Below are 15681 nucleotides of genomic sequence, written 5' to 3'. Positions count from 1 at the left end.
ATCAAGTTTATTATTACGTTCCCACTTGACATTATTAATTGTACTATACGTAAATTATTTTAATCAGTCAATGGTCAACATTTTTGTGTATATTTACGTGTTAAAACATAGCAAACTATATATAACCCTTCAATCTTCATTCATCTTGTGGATTACTTCAAACCCACTTCAACAGAAAATTAACGACCTTTATTTTAAGTAGCAACTTTTAATTTTCTTTAGCTTCCTCTAGCTTTATCCATTAAGCATGCAATTCTTAGCTTTGGTTCTTGTTGCTGTAGAAATCATTATCTGCTTCTTAATCTATTTTGGTTGTGTCTACATTCGCCAGAGTCGGGAACAATGTAAGCGACGAGCAAACACCGGTGATCCGAATAATGTCGGGTCCGACGGTCACACATGCGGCACCAAGAACATTTTGGTGTTTGTCCCTTACTCTGCCGTGAAAACCTTCCTAGGGAAATCGACCGTGATGAATTTGACATGTACAAATTGTCTTAGAGTAATCAAGGACGAAGATGAAACGCTGCGTTTGATTCCCACGTGCGGTCACGTGTACCACACCATGTGTTTGGTGGATCCTTGCTCACCTTCGTGCCCACACTGTCAGGCCCAACCCAAGTCGGATGGGCCTGACTCGAAACTCGAGGGTGGTGAAGGCGAGGAGGTGTTGGAAATAAAGGTGGTAGAGGAGAAAATGATAAGGTTGTCGGAAGAAGTAACCAAGAAAATGATACTTCATGCAAAGTTGGTATTACCAACAGGAAAACTTTGTTCACCGGCTCAATTCTTAAGCTAAAAACACAATTATTTGTACATATTCTGAGGTGTGCTTGCAAAATGCATGTAAATTATCACCCGAAAATTCATTAGTTAATGTTACTAATAATCCTTTTTCTTATTCTTCATAGAGTAGCTATGCATGCTTATGCTTATAATAATTAAAAATATTTATACACGCACCAGTGAACTAATTTTTACCATTTTGAAATTTAATTTCTGCCCCGTTATTTATTAATTACATTTAAATTGACTTATTAGATAATTATTATTTGGTACTCCATAAGTCACTAGTAATTTCATGCTATACGAAGTATATATGTGGGATAAATAATAATATTAGCATATCAATTAATTAATGATCAGCTTAATATAAGGATCATGTAAATTATACAATTAGTTATAGCTATTTCTCAGAAACTACATATCAAGCTCAACATGCTTTTATGATTGTTTTGCGCCATATAACTAGAAAAAAGTACACAACTATGGCACATGAAAGATCAGTTAGGAACTATATTGCGAATACAAGGAATGACTCACAATGACTTTATAATGGTAGTCTATTAAGTGATTGCACCTCTTCTTAAATTCATGAAATGCACAATGCGTTTTTAATTTTTTGATAGGAAAATGTTAGATACAATTATAGACCAGAGCGCGCAATTCTTCGCAAACAATATATATGTACCGTGCATTAGCGTTGAACTAATAGTTAGCACAAGTGCACTACTATGGCACAAGCTTCATGTAGCAACTACGTACACTACAAAGCAAAAAGATCGAATAACGCATTGTGGTTAATCTATCTAACCTCTTATTGAATTACTAAATTTTTTAGAACTAAAGTCCACATAATTAATAATGTTGAACATTTCCTACTAGGGTGCTAGATGACCATTTCAAGCCGTTTAATTCGAATTAGTTTGCTGCATTACATATACTTGAACTCTTCAAAACCATCAATATTTATTCTAAGCATCTACTTCAATACTTATTATTAATGTTGGTGTGCTATTTTGCATCACAACATATCAATATGGAGGCATTCCATATTTTTAATTGTAGTTCTGTATCTTTAATTTGGTATAGATTTGCAAAAGTCAAAGTGAACTATACTTCGTATAGTTTAAGTATAAGTATATATATATATATATATATATATATATATATATATATATATATATATATATATATATATATGAAATTTTTTGTCACGTACTAGCTTGTAACTAGCAATAAGGCAAACAAGTGTAATTAATATATATTAATTCACTTTGAAAAATCCCATTTTACGGCACGAAGTATCACATCACGAACAGGACCAAGAGAGTTTTCATTTCCATTAGACCATTAGTTATCATATTTCATTTGATCTGATGACTACCTTGCATATGTATGTTTATCACCTTCTTAGCTACTCATTTATTTTATTTTTTCATCTCCATTTTTTTTTTCTTTGACAATGAAAAGCAGCACGTACAACAGCTATAGCTTTGGTTTTTTTTTTTTTTTTTTTTTTTTTTTTTTTTTTTTTTTTTGGTAGGAAACAGAACATAGATTAATAATAATAAAGTTGCTGGCCTAGGCCATAATTACAAATGCACCTTCCATACTCAAGGTGGCTGATGGCTTAGTGGGCATCCAGCCCCTACCATTAACTATTGATTACCAGATACATTTCCATGAACTAAGTTTGTACCAAAATAGAAGTTAGAGCTATTCCAGACCAAAGTTTGAGCCACACTCGGCTTTAAAATAATTACAAAATGTTCCAAGATGGATCATTCACTATTCAGCTGACTAGAAGCATGATGTAGAACCACTAGTAGAAAAACTTAAATGAGCATCGCCAAATGCGCACCGGTTTTTAAAAACCGGTGTGAAAAAAACGGGAAAGATTTTCGCACCGGTTCTAACCAAACCAGTGCGAAAAATGAGTTAATCGCATCGGTTCGGTTCGAACCGGTGCGAAAGCTATTACTAAATAAAAAATAAAAAAAACTCGATCATACTTTTTTTTCTCTTTCATCCTCGATCTTTCCTCCTCTCTCATCTGCCTCTCTCTCCCCTCCATTGAAGCGTACTCGAAATTCTCCGTCAATTTTTCCTTCTTTTTATTTCCCCTCTTCGTTCTTTTTGTTTCCCCTCTTCCGTCTTATCTCTCTCTTCTCTCAAAAAAACCCTAATCTACTGAAGAAATCGGCCTTAAACAACCTTCTGCCCTCCTTCGAAAATCGGCGTCAATTCGAACCAAGGACAACCATCATCGCCGCCGCCGTCTATTTCTAGAATCTATGATATTGGAGGTTAGGGTTTTTGGGTGCATCTACTTTGAATCAATTCGATGTGCGTGCATCTTCAACAACAACAAATTCGAATCAATTTCGAACCAAGAATCAAAAATTCGAGGTTAGGGTTTCTGGGTTATTTAGCTTTGCGTTATATTTTGGTCTTTTGGTCCAATTATTCATGTTAAATGCTTTGAAATTTTGGGTTTAATTGATGTAACATTGTTTGAAATGCCGTCGCGCGATGTTGGTTGCTCGTAGCAGAATTCGTGGTGTCAAGATGTCTGAGGTTATTGAGATCTCTGATGATGAGTCCCATGTTGCACCTGATGTGGGGGGGTTAATCCTCCACAAGGTGCTAGTGTTGAGGCCCAGCTTGTGGGTGGAGGTATTGCCCTGCCTATGGTTGGTCTTGAGGCTTAAGGTGGAGACTTTGTAGACGTAGATGGAGGAGGCCTTGTTGAGGACTCAGAAGATGAGTTGGGAGTTGTTCTTTCCCCAACTAAATGAAAGCTTCAGTAATAATCTCTAACCCTACCTTTTTTTCATTTAATCTATGGGTTTTGTTTGAGTCCCTGTACAGGTGTTGCCTGATGTTGTTTATTGTTGAAAGTGTTGATTTTAATGAGTTTTGGTGATGGTGTTGCCTCTTGAGTTCCTTTGGTTTGTGATGGTTGTTTGAGTTCATTAATTATTTGTTGTTGATCTCATTGTTGATCTGATTGTTGGTGCATCTGTTGTTGATTGTTGCTGGTATTCTAGGGGTTGATTGTTGCTGGTGTTGTTGTTGTCATGGTTGTTCTGGTTCTGTGCTTGGTGACAGATGAGACCCTGCTGTTGTGTGGTAAGCTAGGAAATGTGATTAATGAATGATGAGAATTTGTATTGATTTTCTATGATTTGTTCTCAATGACATGTTTGCATGAGAGAACGTTTGGGTGAAAAAACAAAAATTTGATTTCAATCCCCTTGGCCCTGTATGATTTGAGTCCCCCTGTTGTGAAAATGAGTCCTTTTTTTTTTGGGTTTTCATGTGTGGTTTTGATTTCCATGTGATGAAGGGATTCATTTGATCCATTGTTGTTAAGTGTGTTTAGCTCAAACATATTCTTGTCAAAGATATGTTGTTGAGGAAATCACTTGAAAATTATGTGTTGATAAAAAATAAACCTTCTGAAAGAATGGTTTGAGTGATATGTTTAGCTTGGGTAAAGGAACAAATTAATGACACAATAACATGAGTGTCATTGCTTGATCGAAAGCATGAATTTCTACTTTAGTTCCATTACAAAAAGTGATTCCTTTCATTGTAGCAATAAATTTTGTCTTTAAACATGACTGTCCTAGACTACTTTCTCTTCCTAATAAGCAAAATACACATACCAACATTTTAAAAAAAAAACATAACTTACATCATATTATACTCAAACGTTTATGGTTATGTGTGGCAGTCCATGTGTTGCTCTTCAATTGTTCTTCCTGGTCAATCTAATCTGCATCTACCTCAATTTGTGTGTCTTCCTCTAATTGTTGGTCCACATGCCTGAATATTGTGTTGAGGTAGTCCACTGCATGATTAACAATATCCTTGCTGACCTCTAGTAGTTGTAGAAGCATTCCTCTATTTTGTTGTCACTTGTGAGCAGCTTTTGATGCAACTTTAGAATATATTTTTGAGTTCCCCATGCTGATTTAGGTGAGTATATTTGTAAAAACACTTGTATAGATTTCTGGAGCTCGTGTTTCTTTGCATCATATGGACTGTCTTCAGTGATTTCACGAGCACCTATTTGCTATTGAACTTTAAGTGATTGTGCCACTTAAACCTCTTTGCACAGTTCTTTATCCAAACCTGACAGAATTTTCTAGTCATACTCAGATTTTTGCATCATATAGACTATCTTCAGTGATTTCACGAGCACCTAGTTTCACTTGTTCGATTATTACGAACTTGGAGCTTCATTTATGGAGTTGGATTCATTCACTGCTGGAGACACACCTACAATTGTGGACACAGGTATTGTAGTGTTGATCAGCTACGTTACTTGAATGAAGGCTTAGATATAACTCCTGACATTGAACAGAATTTCCAGTATATATCCAAAATTTACAATAACATTGTAGTAGTATTATCTGTTCTGTATGTTAATTGTTTACCCTCTCAGATAACAAATGCTTATTCTTGTAGGATTCCATGTGTTGCTACTGATATATTCTGTATACATTTCACTTTGTTCTTTAGGGGGTGATTAATTTATGCTATTTGTCATCAATGTTGTCTGAGATAGCCCAGCAAGTAACTTATGTTTAATGATTGGTTGTATCCATGAAATTCCTTTAACACATACTGCTAAAAATTCAGACTGTGTCAAAGAAAAGCACATATACTTCTTCAAGACTCATGATTCTGGTGCATTTTAAGCTGAATAGCATGTATTGTATATATGTTTGCAGATGTAGGCCGCATTGGGATCGGTATCTATCATGACATACGCTTCCCAGAGCTTGCTATGTTGTACAGAGCAAAAGGTTCTTATATTATATCTCATTTTGAATGTGGCACTACTGAGCTTGAAATATACATAATCCCGAAATGAGCTACTATGTATGCAATGCCAGGTGCTGACTTGATTATTTATCCTGGTGCATTCAACATGAGCACTAGAAAAATGCTCTGGGAACTAGAAACAAAAGCCAGGCAAGTACTTAGCTAACAGATCAAAGTTCCGCCTTAGAAAATGTGTTTGATATTTGACCTTGAAAAAGCTTTTCTATATGGCATCAATTAAAAGGACGATAATGAGATTCAGCTGGATCTTACACAATTTGGGGTCATTCCATGATTTGTTATGCCTAAGTTTCATTGCATATGCAGTTGTTGTTAGTTTTTTATTTTATTTTTTTGGACGAAAATTGTAATATTACAGCCTTTTTTAATGAAAATATGTAACTTTATATATATGTTAGTGTTTCTATATCAATTTTAATGAAAAAAATGCAAAAAAAAAAAAAAAAAAAAAAAAAATTATTTTTTGGGACATTTTTGGCACCGGTTTTGTTTTTTTTTTTTTGTTTTTGGGCCATTTTTTGCACCGGTGCTAAAAGTTCAAAACCGATGCTAAATGAGGGTTTTGAACCGGTGCCCATTTGTATTTTTCGCCTAGTGAACCAACACAGCTTCCGCCCCTAGCCTGGCCGCCACATTTGCTTCCCTTACTGCTACCCTTGTGGCCTTGGACAACTTTACCCTTCCTACGGTTGAGATCAGGTCCCTGCATTAAGAGTAGTAATTCTCCATTTCATCAGAACCAATCACAGATTTGTTACTTCCAGGCACAACCCTTAAACAGTCAGAGTGGAAGTGAACATCATCCCATTTCTCCTTAATAGCCCAAGCTACAACTGCTAATATAGCCAAGGTTTCAGCCATGAGGGCTGAAGTTGAGCTTGTATGAACAACAATGCCTTTCATCCAGCTCCCCTGCTTTTTCTTACAAATACAAGAAATCCCAGCCTCCATAGTATGGGGTTGAAAAGAAGTATGCACAAAAATGTTAAAGTTGTGATCCAAAGGTTGGTTGTGGTGATTGGTAGGTCTCTGATGGTGGGAAATTGTTGGTCCAAGTAAACTGAATTCACTTGCCAAATGTTTCAAAGAAGTTGTCCATTTTTCAGGGGTGAGAGATTTTTTGTTGAACACCCATTCATTCCTTCTTAACCAAAGTCTCCATGTAATGATAGCAAAGGATTCATTCCAGGGTAGGTTTAGAAAAGGGTGCATAGAAGCATTGCTTAAGTTTTCATTCCACCACTCTTTGATGGTCAAGTTTGGGTTAACAATGGGGGGTTTGACAATGTTCCAAACTCCAGTAGCTCTATGGTAGTCCCTAAAGATGTGCAGGGTAGTTTCCTTCATGCCTGGACAGAAACAGCAGGAGCCTGAGGTTATAATGTGCCTGTAGTTGAGATGATTAATTCTAGGAAGCCTATCCCAAAGGCATAGCCATGGGAAAAATTTAGCGGAAGGCCGGGGGGATGTTGAGGTTCAAGAAGGAGGGATTGAAGCTGCTATCAGAAGCAGCAGGGTGAGTGGTATCCCAAAGGTGGTTATAAGTTGTTTAACCATCAAAATAGCCACCTTTCCCTAAAGCTGAGAAAATGAAATCATTTCCATGGCAAGGCAGGGTCATTTTGGAGAGAAATATAAAGATATTGGTGGGAAGAAAGTGGGAAATGGAATTTTGGGATAGATCCACTTTTCCATTCCTAAGAATGGATTGGACTAATCTCCCATCTTCACCCATGGGCAGGGGACCAGCGCAGCTATGTGAGATCTGAGACTACCTAACCCAGTCAATTATCATGCCCGAATGTGCATTGGTCTCCTTTTCTTATCCCCCATTGAGAGAAGTGAGTAAGAATTTCCCACCCTTTCCCAGCATCTTGTCATATATGTGAACCCCTATTGAAGGGAGTGACAGAGGCCTTAAGGCAGTACTTCTCTCTAATGATGGTTGCTTAAAAATTATCAGAATTTTGAAGCTTCCAGCAAATTAAAGCTTGGCCATTGAGACCCTATTTTGCAGATGAGAGACTCTAAAGTTTAGTCCTCCTTTGTCTTTGGGATAGCATAGCTTGTCCCAAACAATCAAGGGACTTTCTTAGAGTCCGAAGAAGCCCCCAAGAAAAACTGGGCACACATTTGATCAATTTGAGAAGCAATCTTTTTGGGAATACAAATTGCTTGCATGGTATAGGCAGGAATAGAGAAGAGGGTGGATTTGATCAGAACTGCTCTGCCTGCTTTGGACAGGTGTTTAGCTTTTTAGCTATTGAGGTTGTTTCCGATCTTCTGGATGATATGGTTTAGTTGGGATTTTGTTAGTCTTTTATCAGAGAGGGGAAAACCCAAATAAGTACCTAAGTCCTTACTTACAGGTACCCCTAGACTTGAGCTAAACAGATCAATAGAGAAGGGGGGCATTCTTAGAAAAATAAAGCTTGCTCTTAGATGGATTAATGCAATGTCCAGATATAGCCCAGAAAGCATCAAGAGTATCCTGAAGGCCAATAAGGGTTTCAGGGGTTGCCTCACCAAACAGAAGCAAGTCATCAGCAAACAGCTGGTGAGAAATGGTAGTGCTATTATTCCTGAATCTAAAAGGTTTCCAAGTTCCCTATTGACAGGCAGATTCAATAAGAAAGGAGAGGAAATTCATGCAGATTACAAAGATATACGGGGACAGAGGATCCCTGTCTGATGCCCCTAGAAGCGGGAAAAGGGTTTGAAGGTTTGCCATTGACTAGGATTTGGAAAGAAAGATTATAGATACAATTCATAATCAGAGAGATTGAGTTGTTATCAAACCCATATCTAGTTAGGTAAAACTTTATGAAAGGCCATTCCAACATATCATAAGCCTTTTCTAGATCAATCTTGAGGCAAAACCAAGCTTTGAGGCCTGATTTTTTCCTCATTGAATGAAGAATCTGGTAGGCGTGTCGCGTACCTATCAAAAATAACCTAACAGACCAATACTAATGTAGACTGGCAAGTAAGGGTCGGATCCAAAGAGACTAAGGTTCAAAAATAATTAAATAAACTCGAATTTCTACTAAGCAAGAATCAATTATAATCAATTATCTACGGAACTAAGTATGAGAAGAATTCGAAAATAAGCTAAATAAGATGATTAAATCAAGTACTTAAAACATCCAAGATCTAGTTTCACCACAATTATTATCGATGCAATTGTAATTCTACCCTTAACATATGATTTCAATCGAACGGGGAAAAGTAAACCCTAATAAATACCAAGGATCTCTCTCGAGTATCAATGGCTTCCCTAACATACAATCAATCATATTCTCATGGTATCATGCATATTAGAGACATTAAACACGTTACTCTCACTTCCCAATTATTAAACATAACTACTCTCGTGTTATGAATCAAACCCTAAATTAATTTACTCAAATCCGTTTATACCCAACTCTCACTGTGATAAAAACAATGGAATAATCGCAATACTATAGTTACGTCTAACCTAGCATTGGCATAATCACAATCAATTTAGCAATTCAATTGTTAAAGTTGTTAAAGAATTTAAAGATTTAATTCATGCATCAATAATATTTGGGCTACACTAGATCTTGAATTAAAGAATCTACTCACACATGATTATAGAAACAAAAACAATAATAAATAATGAAAACATAATTTAATAACAAAGGATGAAAAACAAATACCGAATTTTGAATAAAATTGAAGGTAAAAACCTTGAATCTTGAATCTTGAATTACAAAACTTAGAAAATAGATGGAGAACTAGTTCTTAAGGAGAAAATAAAAAATAAAATAAAACAATGCTTAATTAACTAATGAATGAATTAAAACAAAGCCTAAAAGAGTATATAAATAAACCTAAAAAGATAAGATTTCACTCCAAGCTTTGGCGCATTAGGATTCCAGGAGGCACAGACGTGCCTAGTGTGAGGCACGGACGTGCCTCTCTAAAAATAAAAACGCTGCTGAGTCTGTCTTCCAGGCACGGACGTGCCTGATGCTGGGCACGGACGTGCCTGATGCTGGGCACGGACGTGCCTGCTCTGCTGCGCGTATCACTCATCTTAAATCAGTCATAACTTCATATCCGAGCTTTGTTTGAGGCGTGTAATATATCGTTGGAAAGGTCTTCAAGTCTAATTTCCAATGAAATTTGAATCACTCCATTATCATTTGTATAACAAAAGTTATGAGCATAATAGTGAACAGATGTCATATTCGTCAAGTATTTCATCAACGTTTTGCTTCATTTTCACTCAATTAGCTCCGTTAATCCTGAAATACATCAAAAACAACGAAACTACCCATAAAAGCATCGAATCATCGAAACTAAACCAAATTACACCAAAATGGACTAAAACACTCGACTAACCTAATAAAACTAACCAAAAATAAGCTAATAAATACGCACAAAACACGACTTATCAAACTCCCCCAAGCTAGACTAATGCTTGTCCTCAAGCATTTAACCATGAATCACAAGGGAGGAGAATGAAAACTCCTCAAACAATCACAATGTGCCATCAAGTTCAAAACCACGATAAAAACGAAATCAAGAGTCAACTTGCACAAAAACCACCATTCATCTCATATACTTGGACTTGACAACCAATCTTACCACACATCTCCCCATACCTACTCACACAAACATGAATAGTTCTCACTTTAGTTGTGAAAAATAAAAACAATAACGTTCATGTGTTTTCGGGGTGAAAAATGAAGCCACTCAACCTAAGCATAGCATGCATATCAACTTCACACAACCGGCCTCTTTAGGCTAGCAATGCAACTTTCTCCACTCTTAGTGATTGATGCAAACACGAAAATCATGAAATCCATATTAGGTAAGCTCGATAAATAAGGGTTAGACGACGTATTTTGGGAATGTGGTGCTCAAAATAAACAAATCCTAATCCCACTACACATTCAAATGTCGGTTCAATCCAACCTTATTTCCTCCAATCTCCATACAATTATGAACATAGCCCTTTATTCTTTCTTTGCCTCATTTTTTCCTTCTTTTTTTTTTCTTCACACAAAGAGGAAGGGATTAAATAAAAATAAAATGGAAGACTTCTCTATTTTTTTCAAAGGCCTTTAAGACCATATTTCTTTTCTTCCTTTTTTTTTCTTCTTCCTTCCTTTTCTTTCTCATAATCTCCCTTCTTTTCTCTTTTTTTTCTTTCTTTTTTTTTTCAACATCATTCACACTCATAGGGCTTAACAAATGTAAAACGCCTTCAAAATAAACCTAGAAAAATAGCTCTAAAGCTTTAAATGTAGGGTATCAAGAAGGGGTTAATATGGCTCAAATTGGTTCAACCTACGGGTGAATGTAAAATAAAAATAAATAAAAACAAAAAGAAAAAAACATGAAGGCCTAAAATGTGGAGGCTCTAATTTCTACAAGGAAATTTCAATCATCTTTTCGCGACATGCATCATAAAGTCTCAAATAGTCAAAAAGCAAGACCAAGAATTCGATTATATGAAGGACAATCTAATCACACAAGAAGAAACATGACTGAGGTAGAGTGAAATCAGTCATATAAGGCTCAAGACTCTCACCGGGTACACAAACTATTCACATAAGTAGAGCGGGGAGACCACCCTGGCCACTACCTAGCTCAATTCCAAGCAAATCAGTGAATGGGTTTCCGAAAACTCTTTTCGCAAAGCACACATATATGATCATTATCATAGAAGCATAGTCATGTAATGGCATATCAATCAACACTAAAAAGAAATAAACTAACCAAAAACTAAAAAAACTAATATATACATGGTGAAAAGTGAATCCTCCCCCAAGCTAAACCATACATTGTCCTCAATGTATGCATATAACAGTGTAAATGGACAAGGGGAGAGGGAAACAAATCTACTGATCAGGAGGGGTAGGGGGAAAACCATACCTCGGGTCGGAGCTAGGTTGGAAGCACGGGCGTGCCTTATTTCGTAGACTCCATCTTCGTAGAATTTGCTATTTTCACCTATTTAGATAGAGAAAAAAATAAAAATTAGAACACTAATAACCACATCAAGAATAAAAAAAATAAAAATAAAAAAAAGGAATAAAAGAAAAGTAAAGGATCGAGAATGGGTTGCCTCTCATTTAGCGCTTGTTTATAAGGTCTTTAGCTTGACCTTTTCTTTTTCCATCGGAAGAATTTAACGCCTTGAGTAACTTATCATACGCTCCTGCAAACATTTCATTAAGCACTAGATAAGGCTTGATTGCAAGCACACTTATCTTTACATAGAAAAAATTAGGAGCACATACAGAAATCTCAAGGTAATAGGAAAAATCAAAAGAAAAAGATGAAAATATACCACAATCTTCTACTTCCTCCGCTAAAAATTTAGAATTAATAGAACGAACATGGAGGTAATCTTGTTCTTTATCATCACCCAATAACGACTCTATTATTTTACGCTCACGAATAAGTTCATTAGCAAAAGAAAAAGAATTTTCAACCATTGGTTCTACAACCAATGACTTTTCAACCAATGGCTCTACAACTAATGATTCTTCTTCTATTGGAACCAATGATACCTCAACCACTGATTCCATAACCAATGACCCTTTAACCATCGGTTTTTCAACAAATGATTCTTCCTCCGGCGTATTATACAAATTATGATAATATTCATTATGAATCTTCCAATATATTTCATTCGTAACCAACCGTTTTTCAGAATAATCATATATGAATGGAAAAAATCTAAAATCGTCCGGCGCTCGAACAAAATACTCACTATAAGGGCAATCACGATTTTCATGATAAAGATAATAACAAGAACAATTGCCAAATGTAAGACGTGAGAATAAATCATCCATCTCTAAGGCATGTATGTCTTCAACTCATAAGAGGAAAAAAAAAATACAAGGGACAATAGCCGAAGCAACAAATCAAAAGCTTAGTAAAAACGAATCACAAATAACTAGATGAAACCGTTAGTCCCCGGCAACGGCGCCAAAATTTGGTAGGCGTGTCGCGTACCTATCAAAAATAACCTAACAGACCAATACTAATGTAGACTGGCAAGTAAGGGTCGGATCCCAAGAGACTAAGGTTCAAAAATAATTAAATAGACTCGAATTTCTACTAAGCAAGAATCAATTATAATCAATTATCTACGAAACTAAGTATGAGGAGAATTCGAAAATAAGCTAAATAAGATGATTAAATCAAGTACTTAAAACATCCAAGATCTAGTTTCACCACAATTATTATCGATGCAATTGTAATTCTACCCTTAACATACGATTTCAATCGAACGGGGAAAAGTAAACCCTAATAAATACCAAGGATCTCTCTCGAGTATCAATGGATTCCCTAACATACAATCAATCCTATTCTCATGGTATCATGCATATTAGAGACATTAAACACGTTACTCTCACTTCCCAATTATCAAACATAACTACTCTCGTGTTATGAATCAAACCCTAAATTAATTTACTCAAATCCGTTTATACCCAACTCTCTCTGTGATAAAAACAATGGAATAATCGCAATACTATAGTTATGTCTAACCTAGCATTGGCATAATCACAATCAATTTAGCAATTCAATTGTTAAAGTTGTTAAAGAATTTAAAGATTTAATTCATGCATCAATAATATTTGGGCTACACTAGATCTTGAATTAAAGAATCTACTCACACATGATTAAAGAAACAAAAACAATAATAAATAATGAAAACATAATTTAATAACAAAGGATGAAAAACAAATACCGAATCTTGAATAAAATTGAAGGTAAAAACCTTGAATCTTGAATCTTGAATTACAAAACTTAGAAAAATAGATGGAGAACTAGTTCTTAAGGAGAGAATAAAAAATAAAATAAAACAATGCTTAATTAACTAATGAATGAATTAAAACAAAGCCTAAAAGAGTATATAAATAAACCTAAAAAGATAAGATTTCACTCCAAGCTTTAGCGCATTAGGATTCCAGGAGGCACAGACGTTCCTAGTGTGAGGCACGGACGTGCCTCTCTAAAAATAAAAACGCTGCTGAGTCTATCTTCCAGGAACGGACGTGCCTGATGCTGGGCACGGACGTGCCTGCTCTGCTGCGCGTATCACTCATCTTAAATCAGTCATAACTTCATATCCGGAGCTTTGTTTGAGGCGTGTAATATATCGTTGGAAAGGTCTTCAAGTCTACTTTCCAATGCAATTTTAATCACTCCATTATAATTTGTATACCAAAAGTTATGAGCATAATAGTGAACAGATGTCATATTCGTCAAGTATTTCATCAACGTTTTGCTTCATTTTCACTCAATTAGCTTCGTTAATCCTGAAATACATCAAAAATAACGAAACTACCCATAAAAGCATCGAATCATCAAAACTAAACCAAATTACACCAAAATGGACTAAAACACTCGACTAACCTAATAAAACCAACCAAAAATAAGCTAATAAATACGCACAAAACACGACTTATCAGAATCTCAGAAGCAACATTGTAGTTATTATCACATCCCCTTCCAGGTAAGAAAATACTTTGGTTAGGGGAGATAATAGAGTGAAGGAAAGGTCTAATTCTTTGCACAAGGATTTTGGAGATTAACTTGTAGGATGTATTGCAAAGGCTAATTGGCCTGAACTGCTTAATAGATTCAAGGTCCTTAACCTTTGGGATGAGGGAGATGATGGTTTTGTTTGCCTCCTCAGGGATTCTTTTAGAGGAAAAGCATTGCTGGCAGAATTTAAGAAGGTCAGGCCATATGGTAGACCAATGATTTTGGAAGAAATGAGGGTGGAAACCATCAGGGCCAGGGGCTTTGAGCTTCCCCATGGAGAAGGTGGCTTAGTGAACTTCATGAAGGGTAGGGGGATGGGAAACTGAGATATGGGATTGGATGGAAGGCAACTTAGGGATAACAGTTGGCTGGGAGGTGAAAAGGGAAGAGAAATAGGAAGAAATGTGGGAGCTAAGCATCTGATCAAGAATCTCTTCCCCCACAGAGGACTTAAGATTTTGAATCTTATTTCTTCTTCTTCTGATGAGGACAGATTTGTGAAAGAAAGCAGTGTTCCTATCACCCTCATTAAGCCAATTTATTCTTAATCTAATAGCCCAGAAAGCTTTCTCTTGCTTATAGACTTAGGTGAGCTCAGAACAGAGGGAATCCTCCAGGTTATGGAGGTGAAGGTTGTGAGGCTCATCCTCCAGGGTTTTCTGAATGCCATCTAGTCTTTTTAATAGGGTATTGATGACTCTTTTGGGTTTTAAGATATTATCATTCACCTAAGACTGAATTAGAGGAGTAATAAAACAAAGCTTTTGGATCAAATCTGAAGGGGTAGAAGTCCAAGCTTGGTCAATAAACTGGGAGAAGCCAGGTTGGGAATACCAGAAAGATTCCATTTTGAAACAGGGTTGATGGTTAGAGAAATGGTTAGGGGGCTCAGTGGAAAGGAGGATTGGGCTATGATTAGAGTTTTCTCTAGAGATGGAGGACAGAAGTTTGGGGAAAGGCTTGGAGCCAAGAAATATTGATCCAGGCTCTGTCTAATCTTTGAAGAATGGGCCTTCTTTTTCTTTTATTGGACCACGTAAATTTGTTACCATAAAAACCAACATCCACAAGCCCACAATAATTTATACAATCCAAGAATATATTAACTCTATGTGGCTTAATGGGATTACCACCCAATTTTTCAGATTGGCTAGTAACCTCATTAAAGTCACCAATAGCTAACTAAGGTAGATCAACATTATCACTAAAGCAAATTAAATTAGCCCAAGTGTCACATCTAGATCTAAACTTAGGACTAGCATAAATAGTAGAAAGAAAGAAAGAAATTTTTTTTACCTTCACCATCCCATGCACAACATGAATGTCCTGGCTCACAGAACGAAAATCCATGTTGTTCGAGTTCTAGAGAAGTAGAATTCCACCGGAGATACCCATGGGTTCAGCAAGAAAGTTGTTGTCAAAGGGTAAACCCTTGATGATGTGCTTGGTGTGAGCTCTGCTGGTTTTGGTTTCAGAGATAAAGAGGAGGTCAGGCTTGTGTTGTTC

General features: G+C 36.2%; 2 protein-coding genes across 3 annotated transcripts; both read left to right on the top strand.

Annotated features, from left to right (window-relative positions):
* The first annotated feature begins 247 nt into the window (after positions 1-247).
* On the top strand, positions 248-799 carry LOC110735932 (RING-H2 finger protein ATL11-like). Its single transcript, XM_021916106.1, has one exon. The coding sequence runs from the start codon at positions 248-250 to the stop codon at positions 797-799; it is 552 nt and encodes a 183-aa protein (XP_021771798.1).
* A 2715-nt stretch (positions 800-3514) lies between these two features.
* On the top strand, positions 3515-6009 carry LOC110736061 (omega-amidase, chloroplastic-like). 2 transcript variants are annotated; one of them, XM_021916210.1, is made up of 3 exons: positions 3515-3589; positions 5526-5600; positions 5691-6009. In XM_021916210.1, exons 1-3 carry the CDS (start codon positions 3517-3519, stop codon positions 5783-5785), a joined length of 243 nt encoding a protein of 80 aa, XP_021771902.1. In that variant the 5' UTR covers positions 3515-3516; the 3' UTR covers positions 5786-6009. The 2 variants fall into 2 exon arrangements, 1 of the variants encoding a protein (XP_021771902.1); XR_002514193.1 differs by lacking the exon at positions 3515-3589 and adding an exon at positions 5050-5088.
* The last annotated feature ends 9672 nt before the right edge of the window (positions 6010-15681 follow it).

The sequence above is a fragment of the Chenopodium quinoa genome, unplaced genomic scaffold (genome assembly GCF_001683475.1).
Source record: "Chenopodium quinoa cultivar QQ74 unplaced genomic scaffold, ASM168347v1, whole genome shotgun sequence".
Taxonomy (NCBI): Eukaryota; Viridiplantae; Streptophyta; class Magnoliopsida; order Caryophyllales; family Amaranthaceae; genus Chenopodium; species Chenopodium quinoa.
This window is presented reverse-complemented; position numbering and strand designations above follow the sequence as displayed.